General features: G+C 35.8%; 2 protein-coding genes across 2 annotated transcripts; one reads left to right on the top strand and one right to left on the bottom strand.

Moving 5' to 3' along the window:
• Nucleotides 2484–7622, top strand: LOC109703470 (probable metal-nicotianamine transporter YSL14). Its single transcript, XM_020224066.1, has 6 exons — nucleotides 2484–2793; nucleotides 4957–5120; nucleotides 5210–5307; nucleotides 5420–5554; nucleotides 5772–5961; nucleotides 6338–7622. The coding sequence occupies exons 1-6, from the start codon at nucleotides 2586–2588 to the stop codon at nucleotides 7454–7456; spliced, it is 1914 nt and encodes a 637-aa protein (XP_020079655.1). The 5' UTR covers nucleotides 2484–2585; the 3' UTR covers nucleotides 7457–7622.
• Nucleotides 20211–24736, bottom strand: LOC109703590 (protein S-acyltransferase 11). The gene is made up of 5 exons (XM_020224259.1): nucleotides 24532–24736; nucleotides 23051–23285; nucleotides 22627–22925; nucleotides 21154–21650; nucleotides 20211–20741 (listed from the first exon to the last, which is right to left on the bottom strand). The coding sequence occupies exons 1-4, from the start codon at nucleotides 24550–24552 to the stop codon at nucleotides 21156–21158; spliced, it is 1050 nt and encodes a 349-aa protein (XP_020079848.1). The 5' UTR covers nucleotides 24553–24736; the 3' UTR covers nucleotides 20211–20741; nucleotides 21154–21155.

Genomic DNA, 25327 nt, shown 5'->3' with positions numbered 1-25327 from the left:
TGTCCTTATAGTTCTATGCAATATACAAAAAAAACTATAATTAGGTATATTATTATTTAGGGTTAACTACATATATGTTCCGATAAATATGGTAAATTATAAATATATTCCTACAAAGTTCAATTTTTATATATTGTTCTTCCAAAAAATTTGATATTTTCAAATATATCCATATCGTTAGAATCCGTTAGAAAAATTTAGTTAATCATAAGTTAAATACTTAATCGTAGTTGGTTAATGAGGTGAATTGATTTTTTTACTTTTCTTCAATTAACAAAAGGGACATATCTATAATGGCAAAAAGATCATTTTACTTATAAATAGACAATATTTTAATGGTAACAAACAGAAGTATATATTTGAAAATATTAGAACTTTTGCAGGAATAATATATGAAAATTAAATTTTACAGAAATTTCATTATATTTGCAAGACCTGTATAAAATTAATCCTATTATTTATATATAAGATAATTATGACAAAGAATATTTTATTTCTAAAGTAGCTTTTTTAGGAAGCAGTTCAATGCCTCTTTCATTGTGCTCTTAACTTTGTTGGAACAATGTCTCTTTTATTGTGCTTTTAATTTTGCTGGAACTTTTGAAGCCACAATTTAGCAGGCCATTTATTTTTTTCCTTCCATGACCCCGCCACTTAGACCACACGGTTGCTACACCTTTTTATGGAAATTAATTTATAGTGGAGGGAGAAAAATATATTCCATTTTGGGTATTAAGTATTTTTCTTACAGAAAAATATAAGTATGAGCTATAAATAAAAAACACATTTGAAGTCACTTAAAAAAAAAAAGAAGTAGAAAGTGCTATTTTTTTTTATATTAATATAAAGAGACACGAGTTTCAACATTTAGCTTATGTGAGAGATCATACATTTGATCTCCAAACTTGCACTAAAAATTTGAATCAGTAAAAATTGGCATTTAAATATCAAAGTCCTGAACCATTGCCACTAATATTATATATATATATATATATATATATATATATATATATATTAACTTAATGTTTCCATAAAAAATTAATAATTCAATTAGGAAACAAATTGGGACTCCATCAATGGCTTTCCATACGCATGACGAAAATTGTGACTTACGATAAGAGTGAGAGACGTACAGAACACATTCCCATATTGGAAAATACTATACTATAAGAAAAGGTGTAAATTTTATAATCTTTTATTTTAATTTTTTTTTTAATTCAGTATTATAAAAAATTATAAGACAATATTCAATATGGATTCTTGAATAAGAGATACAAATTTAATCTTCTTTTGGAATGTATATAGGATATTGCTCTCCTAAATTTATCCTTTTTTTCCTTCCTTAATCATTAATATATGTGGTATCTTTCTATATCTTCTTATAAAATTTGTAGTCTACAATATTAATAAAAAAAATATTATCTGTACTTTTGTATAAGAATGTATATCTTACCCTCTTTATTCAAGAGTTAATTCATCCTCTTTGCTGCATTATTAAAAAAATAAAATAAGTTAACTAATACAAATCATAAGAAATTTATATAAGTATAAAATTTACACCTATATATCATGCTACTTGCTTTATTTATTTTATTTAAAAATAAATTTAACTGTAAATGTAATCAGCTAGAATTCGAACTTGAAAACTCAGATAAATTTACACCTAAATATTGGGCATATGATAGCAATATTGCTCTATAAATAACGACAAAAGAGTAATAGAGATTCCCAAGGAAGAAATTCGGGTGAGATTCCCAAAGATGGATACACAGAAGAAGAAGCAACTGAAACCCCAACCCACCCCGCTGGAATTTGCCCGCACCCGGTGTATCAGTATGGCTCATGCATGCCTATCAATCTCTCCGCTCCGGGCATGTAAAAATAAAGTAATACTAATTATACACTCCATATAAGGCTATGCATCTAACCCTTTTTACATTAAAAAAAAAATCAACGAGACATAAATAAATTTTACTCTTTTTTATAGATATACAGATATGTTACATATATAGAAATTTGCAAAGAATTAAAAATATTACATAAATTAGTATATATTAATTTATAAGAAAATAATACAATCGAAGAATTCCTTGTATAACTTACATTTCAATTACTATTTTTAGGGGGCGGTGCATGAGATGCACTTATGCACCCGGTGTGGGCGATAAATTTCTCCATCCCGACCTCTTCCCTCCTTAGTCCTTACTCGTCGCTTTGCTTCCCCTCATCCCCTCTCACACACACACACACACACTCTCTCTCTAACCCTCTCCTCCCCTATCATTTCGCTCAACGCGAATCGCGATCTAGCATTCGCCCTCCTCCCCCAATTTCCCTTTTCGGAAGCCAAACCCTAGGGCGCGATGGTCACCGGCGATCACGACGCCGGCGCGGCGGCGGCGGCGGAGGAGGCGTCGAGGCTGCGGCGGCGATCGTCGGCGGCGGCGGCGGAGGAGGAGGAGGAGGAGGAGGAGGAGGAGGAGCGGGGGGTGTCGATCGAGAGGGCGTTCGAGGGGAAGAAGGTGCCGACGTGGCGGGAGCAGGTGACGGGGCGGGCGTTGGCGGTGAGCGCGGTGCTGGGGGCGATGTTCAGCGTGATCGTGATGAAGCTGAACCTGACGACGGGGATCATCCCGTCGCTGAACGTGTCGGCGGGGCTCCTGGGCTTCTTCTTCGTGCGCGCGTGGACGAAGGCGCTCCAGCGCTGCGGCGCCCTCAAGCACCCCTTCACCCGCCAGGAGAACACCGTCATCCAGACCTGCGTCGTCGCCTGCTCCGGCATCGCCTTCAGCGGTACCCCCCTCCTCCCAGAGCTTATGCTCGCTCGATTTATTGCCACGGACTTTTTTGAATATAATTACTACATTATTGAATATAATTAAGGCTAAATTACAGAAAACTTCCCTGTAATAACCCGCTTTTTCACTTTCCCCCTATAACATTTAAAAACCTACACTTTGCTCCCTTGTAAAATGAAAAATGTTCACAGGGGGTCACGGTGTGTAAAATGACTATTTTGCCCCTCGCCATTGTTGTCTTCTTCCTGAGCTTCCTCAGCCGCCCCTTCGATCCGCCGCTATTTCCACCTCAATCGGCCACGATTCCTCTCCAATTTCTTCTCCACCTGCTCCCCTTCTCCTCCTACACCGTCGCCGCCCATCGATTTCGGCGACAGTAGGGAGGATACTAAGATGGGTGTTGATGGAGAGGTAGGTAGGGACAACGAGGGTGAAGGCGAGGTGGCGGAGGAGGACGAAAGGGATGTGGGCGAGGGCGAAGCAGTGGAGGACGGCGAGGCGGCGAGGCGGCGAAGCGGCGAGCCGGAGGGAGCGAACCATCAGAGAAGAGGCAGAGGGGTATTTTCGGTATAAAAAAATATTTTTTAACAGAACCTCTAACGGAACCCTAACGGTAGGGGTTAAGTGCACATTTTTTATTTTACAAGAGGGCAAAGTGTAGGTTTTTAAATGTCAGGGTGAGAAAGTGAAAAAGCGGGTTATTACAGGAGGGTTTTCTATAATTTAGCCTATAATTAACCATCATATATTTATATCTAGTACAGTTGGCTAAGAACTTGATAGTTCGCACACAGTTGAATAATTGGTTCTTGAAATTTGATTATTTTATATTTCTAGCCGAGTTTTTTTTTTATATAAATAATTTATTTTTTTGCAAGTTTGTTTTGTTGGTATATGTGTTGCGTAGTTTGATATCTTCAGGCTCCTTTGTCTTTTCTGTAAAATGTCAAAGCTGAATCAGCAAAATTTTTTTGCCTATGGAAGTCCAATTAACAAATAAACAAAGTTTCATTTCTATCTAGTATTTATTGTTTTAGCCATGTCAAACTTTCTTGTCTTATTTGTTTGGCCGTATTTTTACTTCAGCCGTCCATTCGGCTCTTCGTATTTGGGAAACAAAAAAGAAAAAATTGCATCTTCTTCTACTGCGACGAAAAGTTAAAAATAACATTTTCATCCCTAAATACATAAACTTTAAATTGGTGCTTCTTTTTTACTTCTTTGTTACGAAAGGCCGGGCTGTTGGGAGAATTTTACTATATGCTTCTTCTTATAAATACATTATTTGAATAGCACTTTATCAGATAACACGAGAAAAGGCCAAATTAACTGGTTACAGGCGCAGCACAGTTGGGATATTGGTGGGTCATAATGCTTTAGGTAGTTTGTCATGTGTACATGTTGGGAATCTTGGGATATTGGTGGTCATGCTATTCTTGCTTCCCCCTCCTGTTAGAGGATATCTCAGGAGGTTAAGAGTCGGACCAGGTTGGGCTGGGCTTCTAGTTTAGTCCGAGGTACCAAATTGGAGCTTAATCCCAGCCCAAGTAAGATCACATTTACGAGATTCGGGCTTAGGTTGGCCCATAGCTCGTTTTATTTCAGGCCGGGATTTATAAAATTGTGCTCATCATGGTTCTTCAATGATTTTCTACCTTGCAAAGTTTTTTTTTTTTTTCCAGATTCCGTAGAAAAGTAATATTTTCATTTTCTGAATTTTTATCAGAAAAACAGAAACTATGGAAAAGAATGTTTTCCATGAATTTTTTTTGAAAAATAGTATTCCACGCTTTTCTGAGGAACCAAACACTAGGCTTACGCTGGTAATGTGCTTTTTTGAAAAAAAAAAAATTTTAATTTCTATTGAAGAGAGGGGTTAAAAAGGGGTTATAATAGGGAGTTATATTTCGATCCAAAAATGACATAGAACATTTAATTTCTAGTGAGTTAGTGCATCATAAACCATATTAGCAGAAATATTACATCCTTAAAAATCTCAATGTTGTTGTCTTGGCAATGCTACTTGTGGCACTCCTTGAAAAGAAGAACCAGGCCATATTTGGTCCAATTTATTTCTGATTCTCTTTTTAAGTTCCTAAATGCTCCTTATAACATCATGTTTCATTTAGTGTGAATGCTGATTGCCTCAATCAAACAGGGGGCTTTGGAAGTTACCTCTTTGCCATGAGTGAGACCATTGCCAAGCAATCGACAGAGGCAAATGATGCTCAGAACATCAAGGACCCCAAGTTAGGGTGGATGATCGGGTTCCTCTTTGTTGTCAGCTTTCTCGGGCTGTTTTCTGTTGTACCTCTTAGAAAGGTATCTTCTCCACTATTAATCACAAATGGCGAATTCGGAATGTTTTTGACAGATATAGATATATACATAAACTGATGTTTCTTTTTCAGATAATGATAATTGACTACAAGCTGATCTATCCCAGTGGCACTGCAACCGCACACCTTATTAACAGTTTCCACACTCCTCAGGGTGCTAAACTAGCCAAGTAAATTCAGATGCTCAAGCGCCAATTCCATTTTTAATCTTTCTTTCCTTTTGGCCTTTTGCTCTAAAGCTTATGAAAATGATGTTTTTTATCGGCTTTCGAAACCATTCAGGAAACAAGTGAAAACATTGGGCAAGTTCTTTGTCATCAGCTTCCTTTGGGGATTCTTCCAATGGTTTTATACTGGCGGCGATGATTGTGGATTCCTAGCCTTCCCTTCTTTAGGTCTCGAAGCCTATCAAAACAGGTAATAAAACATATCCTATCATTTTTCACCTGTACTTATTACCCCATCAGTTTTCTTTATGATGTGACATTTTATCTTTCTATTTCATTGGTATATATATTACATTTAAAGATGACTTTTAGTTTGTTCATGCTGTTGCTCTATTTGCCTATTTTAAACAAATTATGTGTAAGTTTGATTCTTGTTTTCTTGACGACTTTCCTTATCTTTTTTGCAGGTTCTATTTTGATTTTTCAGCCACCTATGTAGGTGTTGGAATGATCTGCCCCTACCTTGTTAATGTATCTGTACTCTTGGGAGGCATTCTATCATGGGGAATTATGTGGCCTCTAATTGAAGGTAAAAAAGGCGACTGGTTCCCAGCGGATCTTCCATCCACCAGCCTTCATGGTTTGCAAGGATATCGTGTAATCATCTTTTCATTTTATATCTTCTCTCCATCAAAGTTATGGGTTTGTCGTGCACTAGCTAATTTGTGTTCAGTTCGATTCTTTTGAATAAGGTTTAGTAAAGGTAACTGTTCGTACGGTAGCTGTACAATCCCAACGGTTTTGAGACTTCCCAGAACTTCTGAAATCTAAAATCTGTTGAAATCTAAAATCTGTTGAAAATGACTTCTGAATGTCATTCAAGAGGAGAACAGATATAACTAACTGTATCTTAACAAGAAAAATTAAAACTTTTTGACAATTGAGTTGCAATTGTACAGGGACTAAGCAGGGAGTATCTGTACATGTTTTTATCGATCTGTCATTAACAGTCATGAGATTTTCTGTGCTTCAGGTCTTTATAGCCATTGCATTGATCCTCGGTGACGGCCTTTACAACTTCTTCAAGGTCTTGGCCCGCACGATCTCCGCCTTTGCATCTCAGATCCGAAGCAAAAGCTCCACAACCACACTACCAATCACAGACGGCAATTCCCCAACTGCTGATACCACGCAAATATCCTACGACGACCAACGCCGCACCGAGCTCTTTTTGAAGGACCAGATTCCAAATCTGGTTGCATTCGGTGGCTACACCGCGATCGCCATAATTTCCATCATAACGATCCCCCACATTTTTCCACAACTCAAATGGTACTACATCTTGGTTACCTACATTGTTGCGCCAGTCCTCGCCTTCTGCAATGCCTATGGCTGTGGCCTCACTGATTGGTCCCTTGCCTCCACCTATGGTAAACTTGCAATTTTCACCATTGGGGCATGGGCGGGCCTGTCCCATGGTGGCGTCCTTGCGGGCCTAGCGGCCTGCGGTGTCATGATGAGCATCGTCTCCACCGCTTCGGACCTCACTCAGGACTTCAAAACTGGCTACATGACTTTGGCCTCTCCACGGTCCATGTTTATCAGCCAAATGTTCGGCACCGCCATGGGCTGTGTTATTGCCCCGTCGGTCTTCTGGCTGTTCTACAAGGCCTTCAAGGATATTGGCGTGCCTGGTTCCGAGTACCCATCCCCCAATGCACTCGTGTACCGTAACATGGCTATACTCGGCGTCGAAGGGTTCTCTTCATTGCCAAAGCACTGTCTCACCCTCTGCTTCATCTTCTTTGCCGCTGCTATCGTCGTCAACTTGATACGAGATTTAGTGCCCAAGAAGGTGTCGAGGTTTATTCCTCTCCCCATGGCAATGGCGATACCGTTCTATCTCGGATCGTATTTCGCGATCGACATGTGTATCGGAAGTTTGATATTGTTCGTGTGGGAGCGGATCAACAAGGCGGAGGCCGATGCGTTTGCTCCAGCTGTGGCTTCAGGATTGATATGTGGCGACGGAATTTGGACTCTGCCGCAGTCCGTGCTCGCACTTGCTCAGGTGAAGCCGCCTATATGTATGAAGTTTCTGTCCAGAAGCATGAATTCGAAGGTGGATGCGTACATTGCGAAGATATCTTAGCTTGTTGCTGAACAAAGAAGTGTTTTAGTCTTTGTAGTTGCAAGATGTATCATTGCAATGGGGGTTATGGAGAAGTAGATTAGATTTCTGATTAGTTAGTTGCTAAGATTTATGTGATATGTTCGAATTTCCAAGATTTAGTGTTTTCAGAATAATAAAAGGAACAATTGCCAAAAAATATTATTCTTGTTATACTTAAAAACGAATCTTTCAAATGAATTTTACAACACTTTTCAAAGCATTTTCCACACTGTTTGCTCATTTATCTTAATCTAACTTGCCAAGATTAATTATACATCAATATGTGATTCACAATTTGTATCAATGAATGTTAAAGGAATTTTTTTTTAAAAAAAAATTCAATGTCTCCCTTTTAAGCAGTTCAACTATGATACATCTCGAGACCTAGCCGGGTGGTATGGTGTGAGCGTTGGAATGAAGTCAATACATAACTAACTCTCCCTAATAATCAGTGGGTACAAACAAAAAGAGAAGTGTATTTGAGAAGCCTCCCGATTAAGAAATGGTCTAATCAACTGACCATCATATTCAATGCATAAATTTTAAAATAGTGATGGACGGTTGATTAGACAGCAAAACAAGACGTGAAAAGTATTTCTAAAGCGATTTCTCTTGAAGTAATTAGAAAGATTCAACGTGTCCAATACCGTTCAATTAAGAGAATCTGCAAGGACTAAAATAAACGAATCAGCAAGCTCATTATTTCAACTGTGAGAGGAAAAACAATAATAAAACACTGTAGGAATCGATACAGTATTCAGTTGATGGCAATTTGCATAAACTGTGCAGCATATCTTGTGAGATTTACAATCTTCTAACACAAAATTAAACAATTCAGGGTCATGAAATGAGTCGATCTTTACAATATAATCAAAATGATGACTTGTTATCATATATGAAACATTTTTAACCGCACTGCTGAGAGTGGTGAGGTGATCATCTTTCCCATGTTGGAATCAGTAGGTAACAACATGATATTTTTTTATGATTCTTTGAGTTTGTTATGGGGGCAAATTCATTGCCTTCAGTTTCCAAAGCAGTAATTGAAAAATTGAAATCGTTACGCAAGCTTTCCAAAATCACTGATATTTTCCAAGAAAAATTACTGACATTTCCCAAGAACATAACTCAAAAGCCAACTAATAGGACAAATTATGATCAAATTATTTACAAATACTCACTGATATTTTCCAAGAACGTAACTCAAAAGCCAACCAATAGGACAAAATGATCAAATTATTTACAAATACTCCGTATACTTGCTTTATGAGATGATACTGTTTTTCTCAAAACAATATATGTGAAGATAAATTGAAGTTCCTTAATAATACAAGAATAAAAATTCCGTTTTAGAGAAGAATTCGAATTCAGAATTTCGATCCGCGTAAAGGATGCATTCAACAATTAACAATATTTTCAATAAAAAGGGGATACATTACCAGCTGTTTAAATCAAAATAGATCTTTTTTCCTCTGAATTAGGATTTTTGACATGATTCAAAATTCAACTCAATTTATTGCACAAAACATAAAATAAATTAAGCTACCAATTAATCAAAAAAAAAAAAAGAGTGAAGTTGAGAGAGAATTAACCATCACCATTTATACCTTTTCTCATGCTTTTTGCCTGAATCCACCCACCCAAAAAAGAAGAAGAAGATGTGTCATGTTTTCCACGAGCTTTCTTGAACTATCAACAACTAAGACTATTCCTCCTCTCCTCCTCTAATCAATCTTTCTTTTTCAAATTTTTTTTCTTTCAAAAAAAAAAAAATAAAAAGAAGGAAAAGAAGAAGATAAAATCCCTTCAAGTTCACAGTTCAAGAAAGCCTGTGGAGAACATATCCACAATCTTATCACCTCCTCTCCACCACCCACCAATCAAAATCTCAATTAAGCCCCTCAATTCACCGTAATTCTCACATATCTCTCTCACACGCATGTTTACTTCTACATAATATCTCACTCTAACAAGTATACATACATATACATAATACAAATACGAAAAAAAAAAAAAGAGAATTAAGAATAATTCTAGAGAGAGAGAGAGAGAGAGAGAGAGAGAGAGAGAGAGAGAGAGAGATGTGTGTATTTGTGATTGTGAGAAAAATGGTCCACCATGGGGGGTTTAAATAGGCGAGGAGAGTGACTAAAATGGGGAAAGGAACCGGCGGGAACCGGGTATAGCCGGTAACGTTAACGGAAATGGAGCGAGGCTACCTTCGTGTGCCGGTAACGGCCCCCACACGTGCGGACAGCCCATCCCCACGAGGCATGTGTCCCCCACCCCTTTGCCGGTTGGCACTACGTGGTATCAGAAAGCGAGGAGGATCATTCTCGGGAGTACAAATTCTTGCCTGGACCGAGCGCACGTACCAACCATTTATTTCTTCAGTGGTTGCAAATATTTCGGAGTCTGATGTTCGGTGCATGTTATCTGCTTTGTTTATTTTATTTAAAAATAAATAAATTAATTAATTAGGATTCGAATTAGGGACCTCAGATATCAACTGCCAGCCTTTTGTCACTTGCTCTGGAGACGGTCAGTTTGAGTGATCTTATTATAAATTATTTAAATAAAGGGTTTCTTCCGTGAATGGCGGGAATCTAGTTGTTGGCCAGAAAGCGGAATTTAGTGGAGCTGGATATTGACTTTAATAAATGACTGGATTATCCGACGCGTAGAAATTTATTAATGCTGAATTAAATTGCTTTGATAAATGTTCGCCCGTATAGGCTATAAATATGTCGGAATACTCGATGCAGATGATTTTAATTGGTTATGCGCGACATTCCGGTACTTTACATTAACTTACCCAGCATATTAACAACACTATCTTAACAGAAAAATTCAATCATTTCATTTTATTGAAAACTGGCTTTGTTTCATGTCATGTAGTCACACTGCTATCGGAAGAGATAGTTTGATTTGATTTGCAAAGGATAAAAGTTTAGTGGGGAACTCCTCGATGATGTTTTGTTAAACAACCCTCAATCCGCCGGCATGCATTAGTTTTGCTTTCATCAAAGAATTCGTTAGATGTTTTTTAATATCAAAACAAAAAATACAGAAGGGAGGATTATTATTATTTGATAGAGACAAAACTAATATATGACAGTAGATCGGAGGCTTCTCAATGATATTTCATTTGAAAACTCCTCACTGAAGTTTTTTTTTTTCCTTAAAAAAGAAGATACGGTATCAAAACTGGTACCTATTTTTACTTGACCATTGTCGTACTATATTGACTTAATAATAGGAGATTATGTAGGAGAAGCTAAAGTATTTCCCAATTTGCTTTTCATTTTATTTCATACTTCAATTTCTTCCATTCAAATTGTTAATTTTTTTTCTTAATTTAAACAAATCAAAGTAATTTGATGGTGATTGCATGTTTGTAAGAATGCACCAGGTCCATGCGTCGGTTTTTTCATTTTTTGGTAGGTGTGCGCCTTGGAGTGGGCCCACTATCAATCACAGCCGTTGATAAAGGATCAACGGGCTATGATCGACCGGTCCCTTTTTTTCAAACCCGACCGGCCCCTTTCGCCCGGCTCGTCCCGACCGGGCCACTGGATTGGACGCCGACCGGTTTATTCGCCAGCTATTACACTTGCCACTACATCTCCAAATTTGAAGGGTAATAATATTTTATGCAGTAAAAAAGGTAAGATATTAAGATAAAAATATTATTAATGGAAAGATTTATTATATTTAGTCAAATTTTTTGTAAATAAATTTGATCGGATCCAATGAATTTGATACATTCCTAATACGTTGCTTTCCGAATGTGGAGTGAAACACGGAGAGTCAAAAAAAGATAGACCAACAAGTTAAAAAAAAAAAGAAAAGAAAAAATATATATATAACTATATATATGGGATCTGCAAGATACCTATTTTTCTTCAGGTTAATTTCAACCTCACTATATTCAAAAATTTGATAATATATTCAGTAGGTGTTCAGCCGCAAGTTTCTCGTGGCTTTTACGGCGTGTTCTTTTATCGATGCTATTGTGTGTGAGTTCTATGTATACACAACTGCAAAAAAGGACAATAAGAATTTAAACACGCGGTTTTTACAGTGTGTTATAAATAGCGCTATGTTTTACTAATGCAGTAATGCGTGAGTTCCACATGCAACTTCGAAATAGCAATAACGAGAATTTAAACACGCAACTTTTATGGCACGCTATAGATGAATAGCGCCTTGCTTATCAGTACAGTAGCATATGCATTGCACACATAACAATAAGAAAGGTATATAATGAAAAAAATGTACATCTTTTACAGTGCCCTATATATTGCGCTGTATTTCTCCTGGTGATTAGCGTGTGTATTCCGTGCAACAACAAAAAGAGAAAAATAAGAATTTAAATGCGCGACTTTTACAGCGTGCTATTAAATAACACTCTGTTTTATCAAAGCAATAGCATGCGCGTTCCACACGCAACTACGAAGAGATATAGAATGAGAATATATAGCGCTCCTCTTTATAAATGCAGCAGCATATCTGCTCCACATGTATGTTTTTTTTAGCTGCACTATTGGATCAGACACTTAGACTTAGGCTTCGTTTGTGAGAATTTCTAATCGCAGTCCAAAGTGACACAATTAATGCATGTGAAGAAATAATTTTGTGCTTATTAAAACATACGATTTGTATTTTTATAATTTAAGGATTGATCTTGAATTGTTACGAATTAAAATTTGCTATCAAGTACTGTTGCCTACGCAAAAGCATCCCATGGGATATTTTTATAGACGTACTGGCAACGCATGGCACCACGCCACACCGTGACACATGAGAATGCACGCCCATACTAGACCTTAGCCCTCGTATATTTGTCCTCGTAAAATTTATATTCTTTTATAAAAGCTTTGTTTAAAAGTTACTAAAATTAAAGCATAATCGACATCGATATATGGTATCTAGGAATAATTATTTTGAGTATTTCTAAAGTATATATACAAAACATTTCAAATTTATGAACCCGTAGGTGTTTTTTGGGGCACCCATATAATTCTTTCTTTTATCTTTATCCATTAGCTACTTATACTATTGCAATAACCTAATTAAGCAATGCATGCTACAACAAATCTTACGCTTAAGAACACTTTAAATAATAACTAGTGACGCTTTAAAGCGTCGGCAAGAATAATCCCGACGCTTGTAAAAGTGTAAAGCAAAGAATCGTTCCGCAAGCAAATCAGGATAAATATACCGACGCTTTAATATAACGTCACAAAATTTTTATCAGTATTTGATTAAAAATATATCTATTGGCGACACTTGATCATAATGTCAGCACATACCAAATATTGAAGATGTTAGAATATAGCGCCGTCTAAAAAGCACCGTGTAAAACATATTTTGTTGCAGTGGTAGTACAAAACATATGCTATTGCAGAATAAATATTTCATGAAGTTGATATATAAGTCCAACGCAGCCCTTAAAGGATGATCATTGCTATTAAAAATTTACTTTATCATTTGAAATTAAAATATCTACATATAAACCAAAACAAGTGAGTGGTGGACTGATATTTTACTTTTCTTAGCATCTCCTGCCCAGCTTTTTTTCTACCAAAGGTGGTAGGGCAGGTAGGGAACAAATTGGTGTTACAAGACATTTGAAATAAAGTTTTGTCCCACCAGAAAAAGAAAGGAACTTGAAGAAAAGTAAAAGCCTTTCCTTAAGAAAGTGCTTTTCAAATAATTTAGGGTTCATCTTTAGATAAACTAGAAACTCCATGTTTACTGTTTGTTGTTCCTCTTATGCTTTGAGAAATTATTGTTTGCGCCAGACGCATTTGTATAAACGCACACTCTACCGTCCTCTGAGTTATATTATTTTCTTAATTATCTAACAATCGGATGACTACGTTGAAAAGTACAATACGTGTCGAGAATGGAAGGAGCCCTGTAGAGGTGCAATAAATGATTTTACGAACTTATACTGGCGTTGGCAATAGTTTCTCGGGATGCAAATAAATGTTTCTCAATGATAGAAATGGGTGTGTGCATCATTCATCCATTTTTTCGAATTATAAGTTTGTTGTTATATTTAAAGGGAAAAAATAATAAACAATAACTTAGCCTGAAATTGAAGTCAAGGTAGAAATACTTGTTGACTTGGAAATTGAGCTCCAATTGGTCAATTATTATTGAAAGAAATTCAAACATTCGTAGAATTGAAAGGTTAAAAATGGGGATTGATATATCGAGAACGATTTTTGTATATTGCCAGAATAGACACATTGTATATATCAAGTTATGATTTGAATCTTTCTGTTGATATATCAATTCCCGTTAAAAATATATGGCAAAGTACAATCCAGCTCTTTCTCTTTAGCAACAAAATATAACTAATTACACATAACCAAATGGACTATTATATATAAGGATGAGGTCAATTGAGCAACCTTCAAATTGATTGAATTGGCCAAGAAGATGAAGAATCTTCTAATAATCCTTTACAACAACCAAAAAAAAAAAGAAAAGGGGGAGGGGGCATGGTTGTGGGCCTTGGTGGCTTCTTTCATTATCAGCCCATGTGTTGGTTGGACCAATTTATTATTTGAATTTATTTTTTCATGTACCTTATATTCTATCACACTTGTGCTCCTTCTTTCACAAGGGGTCCATGTGTTAGTTGGAATAATATGTCGTATATACTCTTTTTCTTTAACTTAAACCCATTTTCGTGCCCACGGTCGGTTGTTCGTCCTTGCGATGATTGATTAGGTGCCTGTTTGGCCAAGCAATTGAAGAAGCTGGACTAAATTTTCCTTATTCGAAAGTCGAAACCCTCCAATAGCCATTAATTTGCTGGAGTAAAAGTAGAAGATCAAAGTAAAAGCTTCCGGTAACAAACATCGTACGCTTGTGTGAGCTTTTTGCTATAGCAAATGTTATAAAATTTCGTGTTAACAATGAACGGAAACAACCGACCGTCCCTAGAGCAAGTGGCAAAGGGTTTGGTGGTTGGTACCCGAGACCCAAGTTCGAATCCTAGTTGATTTACATTTCTAGCTAAGTTTATTTCTAAATGAAATAAACGAAACAGATAGCGTGCTATCTATCTCTCTCTCAAAAAAAAAAAAAAAAAAAAAAAAAAAAAAAAAAAAAAAAAAAAAACAATGAACGGAAACAACTTTTGCATGATAGGGAAGTTGCTGCAGAAGCCGTGCTATATAAACGGACAAAACATTCTCTGTCTCCTGTAATTAGCATTAATTTTCTTCTTATTCTTTTGCTCTAATGCTCAATGGGAGAAGTTATCTTGATGATGGGCTATATAGCAGGATTTTATGTCATAAAATATGTGTACTAAAAAAGAAACAAATTAAGGATATATAACTTCATTCTTGAGAAAAATTAAGCACAATCTAATTTTGTATACAGCTGTTTTTCTCTTATATTATTATTGGATATAAATAATGATGAAACAAAACTCGATCAGTATTTCAATTTATGATTATGTATCTCATTGACTATAATTTACGGCCATAATTAAATTAATTCACTGCTAGACAAAATCACTTACTTTCGCATCAATTTTTGATTATTTTTTGGAATGATGGACTAATAAATTTTTAAACAAAATACTATATTAGTGGAATCTAAGAGGCCACTACCATGGACCAAGTGAGTTTTGTGCGTTTTTGAGCTGTAAAGGATCCCAACTCTCAATGGAAAATATACACACAACAATAACATATAATATTTTCAGCTTTTTCACAAAAAATAAAAATGAAAACTCTAATTAATTACGTACTCTAATTATTTTTTTACACTCAATCATTTTCTCGTAATATTTATTTACTAGAAATGAAGGAGAAAACTACAACTACGTAATTTCATTAATTATTTATGCACCCTTGAAAATTTTGTCCCAATCTTTTTAGTGTATTGTGGAAAGTTAAAGAGAAGATATTACTCAAATTTCTTCTCATAGAGAAAGAAAGATATATATAAATTGAACAAATTAAAGGTTACAGTGGAATTACTATCTCTACTGCACGCGATATAGTTCACTACTAATAGTTGAAAAAATATTTATTTTTCCGCTAGTTCTTAATTTATACAGAAGAAAAATGTTACCCACTTGGAATATTACAGGATAAATTTTCTCTTAAAATGGATTACATAGTGCACCTTATAGAATCACACAGCCACAATCTTATATTTATCATCTCCAATTAAACCCCTAAGTAAATGAAATAATAATAATAATAATACAAATGATGTTACAAGAGGAAGAGAAACATAACACGAAAAGGGAAAAGAGGATGAGATCGAGTAAAAAAAAAAAAGTGATATAAGAGAGAGGAATGAGACCACTTTTTATTATATATGGAGGGAGAATTTAACTAACTCCCGTGAATGCACGTACTAAAAAGTAAAAATAGAACCAGATTAATGAGGAATTTTTGCGTATGCGTAGTGTACTAGTGCATTGGTGCACCACTCAATGATATTCTGTCTTATATTTTCACTACTTGTACATTGGTGCACCACTCAACAATCCGTCCTATATTCTGTCTTATACTTTCTACTTAATCATTTATCTGCTCAATAGATGAAAAAATTATAATTGTAATCAATTAGACACCGCTACACTGCTGTAGAAAATCACTAATTGGTAGCTCGATTGGTGATTATCCTCATCTTCGAATGTCTCAAGTTCATATCACACTTCTTACAAAAAAAATAAATTTTCATGATATAGAAAAAATGTGTTAGTAAACTTAGATGATTATTCTGAGAAGATGTGTTGGTAAGCCTATCTAATAGTACCACTAAATGTGTGTATATGTACCAATCAAAGCTTTCTCTGTATCATGAGTATGCTGAAATTGTTAGCATTCATCGTCAAAAGTTTTATGCAGATAATTTTTACAGTAAATATCAAATCTACAATTTATCAGATTAAATATGCATCTGAAAATAATACGAACGCTAAATTTTTGGATGGTCTCACCATGGAGACGATTTCCATTAAAAAAAACTTCTATTTAGTGCTCAGAATTATAATATAAGATGGAATTAATGAACTGGGTGCAGCCAATTTGTTCCGGTACATTAGTACGTGCCACAGGCGGTTCAGATACCGGCCCACCACGCCACACGTGCGCGCAGGGAGTCCTCGAATAGAAAGACGGCTCGTGTCCGAATGCAGTTGGCTCGGAAATCGAGGGGCGGGGGGCGCTTATTGGCGATGATGATTTTGAGCCGTCCGTTCCGCAACGAACCGCGATCCACACGTGACGGAACACTGGGGTCCATACGTGTAGTGTGATCCATCAACGCAAAAGGCGGTGTATTTGAGAAGTGGAAATAGTAAAATCTACTTCGACGCGCAAAGAGAGTTTTTACCATCATAAGTGCTCGATCAAAAAAAGACTAACAAAATCCATCACATCTACTCGAGTATAACTAGAAGCATGTACGTATAACGTTGTCCCAGAATGATCGTAATGTTAAAGATAATAATTATAAAATTAGCGAAGAAAGATAACTAATTATAAAAGAAAATGTGCATAACAAAATATTCGCAGATACTATAGCTTCAGCACTTCAGAAAAAAGAAAATGAAAACACTACTACTGATTTAGAACTCGTTGAACACATAGCTAGCATCCAGAAAATGCGACACCGAGAGTATACGTAGCTCTGCATCAATGCCACATGAAAGAAGGATCCCCCAGTCCTCAATCCATAAAAGATCTTCCATTGTTAGAAGAAGACTCCGGAATCTAACTTAACATCGTACAGCTCTCTAAGAAATAGTCTCTCTTATGATTATCGTTGTTGATTGCATTGCGAATCACAAGAAGGGGTTAAGAAGAGAAGCTGAAGTACACACTACTCACCGACGGTCTCTAGAGCAAATGGCAAAGGACTTGATGGTTGGTACCCGAGGCCCAAGTTCGAATCCTACTTGATTCACATTTCTATCTAAGTTTATTTCTAAATGAAATAAACGAAGTGGGTAGCGTGCTATCTATCTCTCAAAAAAAAAAAAGAAAAGAAAAAAGAAGTACACCCTACTCACTGTCTTAGAAATCAGATGACTTCAAAAAGCGTTGCTATTTTCATTTTCACAAAATTTTCTTAAGATAGATAGTTCAAAACTCTAACAACAAGATTTGAAATCGAATGAAAATTTAGGACTATCTTGTTACGGAGAAATTTCTATTAAAATGGGATTGTTACTTGTAATTAGCTTAAACTAAAGTATCTGTAAAACAAATGAGTGGTTTCCTTCTTGTGTTTTTTTTTTTTTTTTTTTGAGGAAATAGGGATGTACCTTATTTGTCAGAACAATACAAAGGACCACTGCCAAGGGTCAGTAATTAAAGTTCAAGAAAACAGAGACTAAGAGCAACATAATAGGAAAGAAAGAAATTAAACAAAATGAAGATAGCTAATATAATCAACTCCTACTAGCTTCCTACCCCAGATAACCAAAGCTTTACCGTATTAATGATCCTGTTTCCAGTCTCCTCACAGCGAATGAGGCGGCCGTTGAAGATTCGCCAGTTTCTCTGATTCCATAATTCCCAACACGACGTCGCTGCCAAACAGATATCAAAGTTTCTTTTTAAAAGCCCCTTCAGTGACTGTCTTGCTCGATTCCACCTGGTTGGTAAGTTACCTGGGAGATCCGTCACCAATTTGTGAGTATTTGGAATATCTTTTAGGAGGTAGTTCCACACCATCGTCGCATAATTGCAGGAGAAGAGGATGTGCTCAAGAGTTTCGTCGTCAGCATAGCAAGAAACACAGATTGCGTGGCCTTGCCAGCCCCTCTTAGATAAATTGTCGGCTGTCAAGATTTTGTTGCGGCCAGCAAGCCACAAGAAAATTTTAACTCTTAAGGGGATTTTTAGTTTCCAGAGATAAGGGGTAGTGCATACATCAATTCCAAATGTAAGATTAGCCTGGGATCGAAAAATGTTTTTATATAGCATTTTTAAAATCTCATAATTGCAAATTTACAATAATCCTGAGAATTTTAAAAAATAATGAAAAGAACTTCAGAAAGGAAAATGAAGGAACAAAATTTCAAAAGCACTTAAAAAACTTAAAAAAAGTTATAAAAGTAATTATTTACTACCTAACACTTACCTGCTTTTGCTGCATAACAAAAGTAAATTCTTCGAAAGATATGTCATATTTTTCCACATCTTTCCTGAACTTTGCACCTCAACAGTATATGCTCCTTTATTACTTATGATATTCATTTTTTTTTCAGAAAAAAATTTATAAAAATAGATTTTTTTTGTTTGTTTGTTTCTTTTGGGGTGAAATAAAAACATTGAAGAAACAAAGAAGCAGAAGCTGTTTTCAGTTCACAGTTCAAGAAAGCCGTGGAAAAGCATGATCACGATCTTGCTGATTCGCCCCTCTATTCTCCTCAAATTAATCATGACCCCTCAATGATCGTAAAATAAGTGGAGAAAATTACCTTGCGAAGGGAGGAGAAATGAAGAGAAAGTAAGAGATCAAAATGAGTGTGTGTGTGTTGAGGATTAAGAGACGAAATAATGCAAGTCAAAGTGTATGGGAAGTCCCTCTACTATTCTGATGTATGGATGAGGTCCTCATTGTCAGATATTTTTATTTTTTTAACATTTACGATATATTAAACAAACTTTAGTTACTAGTCACAAAAAATCCAACTTTTGTTATAAAATAATCCTTTTTAATCTGTTTAGAGTAAAAGTAATAATTCGAGGCAAGTTTTAAGAGAAGTTCAATTTTTACAGCAGTTAAAAAATATAACATAATCCCTTTGAAACTTTAGAAATTAAAGTGTTTAACTTTAAAATTTTGAAATACATAAACTAAGTTGCAATATGGGGATAGTACAGGGGCTATCCTAACATTTCACCGCAAGTTATCGTATAGGGGAAAATGTTTTACCGTTTTGCGCGAACGTGCGATTCGGTGCACCGGATCTGATTTGTGTATGGGTCCCACGTGGTTACACCCCGAGCGTGCGCTCGGGCTCTGATGTGTCGACACGTGTCACCTTTTCCGGGTCGCACGCCGCGGTTCCGGAGGGGACACTCATTTTTCTTTTCTTTTTTTATAAGGCGCCGTTTTCAGCCGTCCATCGCGGATTGGACGGTCCACGCGATTCCCGGGGCGCGGCTCCACGTCGCGCTATCCTAGGCCGGGTTTGTCGCCGAATCGTATCTTCGCACGGATTGGACTCGATTTCAACCGTTCGGATTCGACCCGTATGTTTGGGAAATTTTTTTTTTTAATTGTATAAAAACTCCTTAAATTCTAGTAATTTTGTAAACGGACTTTGGAACTTTTAATTTTACTAATAACATCTTCTAAACTTTATCAAATATTTTAATAAAATTTTCCTCATAAACAAAGGTACTAATCAAACAGCTGTTTTAATCGCGCATAAGCAAAGTTACTAATCAAATAGCTATTTTAATCGCGTATCTTGCACATGATTTTGTATAGCTTTAAAATACAAAAAAAACTGCCAATTACAACAATTATGTACCAGTGTTGAAGAACAGGATGAATTTATCTTTAATTTTTATTGTCTTTTAATTTTTAAAGAATGATATAGTTGGATCCTCCTTGTAGCAGAATTTAAAGCTCGAAATCAAAATCTAGCATACTAATGGGGCATAATATTAGCATTTATAAAATATCCCATCAACTTTAAATTGAAATGGAAAAAGAAAAAAAGGGGGAGGCGAAAAGGAAGAAAAGTTTGCAGAGCTGAAAATAATCCAAATGGTTTATTCTCCAATAAGGGACCCCATCTACATACACTCCACCAAGCCATTGCTTCCTCACTGGTAATTTCGCATAAAAAGTAAAGGAAAGAAGAAAAATTAAAAAGAAAAGAAAAGAAAAACCAAAAAGTATAAAGCTGTGTTTCGTCGATTCATACATGCAGAGGTAGCAACCAAAAAAAAAAAAAACAATCCAACTAGAGTTGTTTCCCCAAGTACCAAACTCGATCTTTTCGACCATCTTGTAGGCTATATCCTCGCAGATCTTCGTTCCAGCTTAGCCTTGGGGCTATGAACTACTTTCCGATCCCGACCCCCCTTTCTGCCGTGTGAAAGCATAGAACATTTCCGCTTCACTTGATGCTACCACGAGGAGAAATAAGACAATAGGTCGTTCGATGATAGTTGATGATTTAGTCAGGTTTTTGGCACAACAGGAGGATTTAATCTTCGCTGGCATCCAATGCGCAACAAGTATCTCTAACCTACATTACAAACATGAACTATCATTAGCGTAAATACCATATATACAATACACTGGCTTTTTACAGGGATAACTGATAAAGCAGTCCAATTTGGTTTAGACACTAATCGCCATATTTTTATGGTAGATTTTCAACTTGATTTAGGTTTTAGCTAGTAATGGTATATCAGAAAGGTGATTTTCTCTTAAGCTCTGTTCCTTTTGTTGAATAATATCTTTATCTAGTGATATAATATATTATTTAACTTTTCTAGCATACATGCATATGGTTGCTGAAATTGCTGTTAAAGATGAAAGTGAAGCCTCTCAGAATGCTACAGTACTTTAACTCGTGCAGAATAATGATGCACCAAAATTGGGCAGCTTAGAACTGAAAAAAGGGAGAAAAAAGAGTACAGAAGAATTTCAGTTACCTTCACAAGAGCTTGGAGTTTGAATTGTTTTGCGATTTCCCACCATTTGTAGGGCCAAGTAGAATTCTGAAAACCGAATGTGGACAGCCAAAGAATCGAAGGATATTTTGCCAGCCCCTTTCTCCATGTACAGCATTCGGCGAAGTTACACTATTGATGTATGTGTTACCCTCGTAAATAAAAGAGAGTTGCTGCCACAACAATACACTGATACCAATCTCTACAGAGAGACTTGCGAAAGCCAGATATACAAGAAGAAGGCCTCTTGCAGACAACAAGAATGCAGAGCTAGCAAAAGCAGCTGTGATCTCCTTTACTAAACTTAAGGCGCTCGTAGAATTGAGGCCATACGCCACAAGAGTTCTGAGCTTCAGAGGAGGCCATACACGAAATCCAGCATAGATGGTCATCACGAGAATGTATGAACAACTGATGACTATAGATATAAGAAACGCAACAAAAAACCGGTGGTTTGCAGCTCCAACACAGTTGCCAATCTGCAGAGAAATACATCAATAAACTAGATCTCTATAATCTGCAAGGTCTTCACATTAGATCTGACATGAACAGGCTTGCTTATTAGTAACTTACCAGTACTTGTATTTTCCAAAATTTTGTATGTATAATTTTTTGACATATGTTCCACATGTTAGAAATTATAGTAAACTGTATTTACAATCTTACTAAAATGCACAGCTAAGTAACTCCTGATTATAGACTTTTTGCATTTAATGTAGCTCCAGACCAAGTATTCTAAAAGACAGTACTAACTCCAAATTAAAAATAACATATCCTTCGCAAAACAACTCCTATTGAGACTTAAGTACTTACATAACGTCAATTTAATTGTAAAATCCTTCTACCTCAGAAATATCTATACAACAGTCTGCCAATCAATCAGTTGGAAGAATGAAACGAATGCTGTATTTGGAACAATACTTTGAAAAGAATCATATCCACTTAATTCCAGAACATAATTTCTTAGCTTCGCCCTTCCCCTAGTCCTGCTCATCCAATGGGGAAATAAATTTATAAAGAAATTATTTTAGAGATACTCTTGTATAATCTCAGCAAGTTTTCTGCTCATCTCAACAAATTTTCCATGCAGCAAACAAACATGTCTGCAACAATCTCGAGTCCCTTGTATTGGCAGGAGAAATTTAAAAAATTTTGACACTAAAATAGATGTATACAATATCAAAACTATGAAACATATCAAGCAACAAGTCAAGGAGAAACAAGAGTAATTAATACCATATGGATATGGATCAGTAATTGATGCCATGCCTGCCAAGATTTCAGAAAAACCACTCATCTAAATATATGGTTCTACATTAAGCTAATGACTCTGGAATGAGTCAGTGGATAGTGGCAGCATTAAATTACAATCTATTGGTCAAAGTTTAAGAAATTCAACAGAACAAATTTATAAAAGAGAACTAGAACTAGATAATATTAAGTTATGAGGCTTACAAAAGGGCAATGATGATCCATGTCCATCACGCACATTTTACATGAACGGCAGTGATGCGCTCTTGGGGGCTTTGGCTTTGTACAGTATGCGCAAAAAGTATAGTTTTCTAAGCCATTTTTACCAATGACCGGATAACTACCCCACAATATGTTTGTCGGTGCCCCAGCAGAGGAAAACGATGCTAGGAAAAAACTAGAAATGGTAATAATAGACAAAATAGCTGTCACTATGCAGTGGAAAACCCCACAGAAATAGCTGATTGAGAAAACAACTGGGTATACAGCCCAAACACCACCACCTGCCATTAGTAGAAAAGGTTAAATGAAATCTACAAATTGTTATACTATCTGAAAAGTGATCCATGATAAGAAAGTAGGACTGAGAAATGAGAAGAAGCAAAAGCAGTGAGAAATATGTACTTACTGATCACAAAAAACATGAAGAAAAGGAGAATAGCGACAAGGGACCTATCTCGGACACATCGCCAGTGAGAAAAACATACGCTGTCAGGTTTTCTTGAAGTTTGGTTTTGCTGTGTTATTGCCCCACACCATCCACATTTAAAAATAGGCGCATAGGCAGTAAGAAGAAGGCGTAAGCCACAACCCCAGCATGTAGCCTCATGCCCCTCTTGCATGGACGTAACAGAGTGATCTACCTACAAGAAAATCAAGGAAATGTTTGTATGAGTGGATGCAACTAACATGAAGCAACTTTGCTTGTTAAGTAGGTACTCAGTTCTGTCAAAATGAAAGCTCCAATATACATATGGGCAAAAAATTCATAATTGTATTAACCAGGGCAGCTGAAGAAACAGTTCTTCGACTCATTTATTTATTTTTTTTCTTTTTCATAAATCTTGTCAATAGTTTGAAAAGAGTCTATTATGTTTACTAGTAGCCAAACAATCGGCTAAAGAATTGCTCTTCAAAGTAGTGGTGAATTCACAATGTTTGCAGTGAAAGGTCAACAGTTTCATGGATGTTCTGAAAAAAAATAAAAAAATGTATATTATATCAGAATCTAAACTCTCGAATAACTTCTCAGCAATTCTCGACTTTAGCAGTCAATTCTAGACTCTTGATCCTGAATATTTAAAAGAATACGAACTCAAATTCAAGCCACATCTTGTTTGCAGCTAAAAGCTTCAGTTCTTAGAGCTAAAGACTTAGAAAAACAACACTTGCACTGAAACTTAAGTATGTAAAGCTAAGGCTTACGAAAAACTCAATTTTCTAAGAACAGTTTGGATGTTCATATGTTCATATTATATGTCAAACTGTTATTGCCTCTTTTGAGCATCAGGTCAACGTCAACATATAACTTCTAAAGATAGATAGAATTCAAAGAAAAAAGGTATAAACACCTCATTCATGCATCTGCTCCTCATGTGGTTATACCAAAAAAAAAAATTCATGAATTTAGTTCATTAGAGGGAAAAAATCAATTGGAAACCAAAAACACACAAATCATCCAATTGTAACACGATTTTAGAGTAAAAGATACATTATTTTTCCTCCCCAACACTCTTACTTAATCTATTAATCTAACAAAGTAAGACTTGCTAAAATAAGGCATTTTCTTCAATATAACCCAAAGAGGAAGGATTTACACAACATATTTCAACTACTAATTCTCAAATAAGAAAAAATAGGATCTCGCTAAGATTTCCAAACAGCTCAACATGATTCTGCACAGAAACCCTCTGCATTAAAACACATCCAAACACAGTAATCCAATCACCAGAGAGTATAAGCACTTCAAATTCGAACCTTTTTCTCAGTAATAAGCCAAAAATTAGCAAATCCAACCAAAAAAAAGAGAAAAATCTACAAACTCCATACGAAATCTACGGGGCTGTTCATAAGATTAAACCGCTTATGATCCGAGTATCGGAGGAGTACCTCAACCGCCTCTTCATCCATGGGAATAGACCTAGATGGGGATCGATCAAAACCCTTTCGAAGCTCGAGAAGGATGATGAAAGAGAGGGGGCCCCTCTCTCAAAACTATCGAGAGGACGAGGAAGGAGACGAGGGTTTGCACTTGGATTTTGGTCGGAGGAAGCTTCATATGTTGGGAAAACAATATATAATAATATTATAATATAATATAATATAATATAACGACATTAAAAACAACAACGGATGAGTTTCCCCCCTTTATTAATCTTTTCAGTGTTTCGTTGTACTTTTTTTTTTTTTTTCTCTGCTTANAAAAAAAAAAAAAAAAAAAGACTTCAACTTGGTCACATGAGATTTAGTATATATTTATTTTGTCATTTTATTATGTCTTACATAATTTCCCTAAACTTACTGTCAAATTGAATCCAAAAATATTAACATTTATCCACTACATAGCAGTCAAATGATATATTTTGCAACAAGATAATAAAATATAATAATTTTTTTATTTATATTTTTCACATAGTCATCTTGTGGTATGCAAAAATTTGCCATATTATTATTATTATTCAGCAATTTAGAAATTTTAGTACATTAGCATTCTAATTAACTGTAGATCCTTAAAGTGAAATAAAAGTAGATCATAGGATAGTAAAATAAAGCATTTTAAATTATAGGATAGTAAATTAAAACTATGCTAAATCACACGAGTTAGGTTGTATCTGGGCAAGACGTAGATGATCCTATTTAGGCTTAAAATTTAGGCCCAAAATACTTATGAGCCTATATGGGCTTA

This window comes from Ananas comosus, linkage group 25 (genome assembly GCF_001540865.1).
Source record: "Ananas comosus cultivar F153 linkage group 25, ASM154086v1, whole genome shotgun sequence".
In the NCBI taxonomy this organism is placed as follows: domain Eukaryota; kingdom Viridiplantae; phylum Streptophyta; class Magnoliopsida; order Poales; family Bromeliaceae; genus Ananas; species Ananas comosus.
This window is presented reverse-complemented; position numbering and strand designations above follow the sequence as displayed.

Bases quoted from the DNA above. Each gene is read 5' to 3' on its own strand.
- LOC109703470 (XM_020224066.1), top strand. From the start codon at position 2,586: ATGTTCAGCGTGATCGTGATGAAGCTGAACCTGACGACGGGGATCATC. The intron at 5,121-5,209 runs GTATCTTCTCCA...TTTCTTTTTCAG, and splicing joins CTGTTGTACCTCTTAGAAAG to ATAATGATAATTGACTACAA. The intron at 5,555-5,771 runs GTAATAAAACAT...TCTTTTTTGCAG, and splicing joins CTCGAAGCCTATCAAAACAG to GTTCTATTTTGATTTTTCAG.
- LOC109703590 (XM_020224259.1), bottom strand. From the start codon at position 24,552: ATGGATGAAGAGGCGGTTGAG. The intron at 23,286-24,531 runs GTACTCCTCCGA...ATTTTCTTGTAG, and splicing joins TGGATGAAGAGGCGGTTGAG to GTAGATCACTCTGTTACGTC. The intron at 21,651-22,626 runs GTAAGCCTCATA...ATTTCTCTGCAG, and splicing joins TGGATCATCATTGCCCTTTT to ATTGGCAACTGTGTTGGAGC.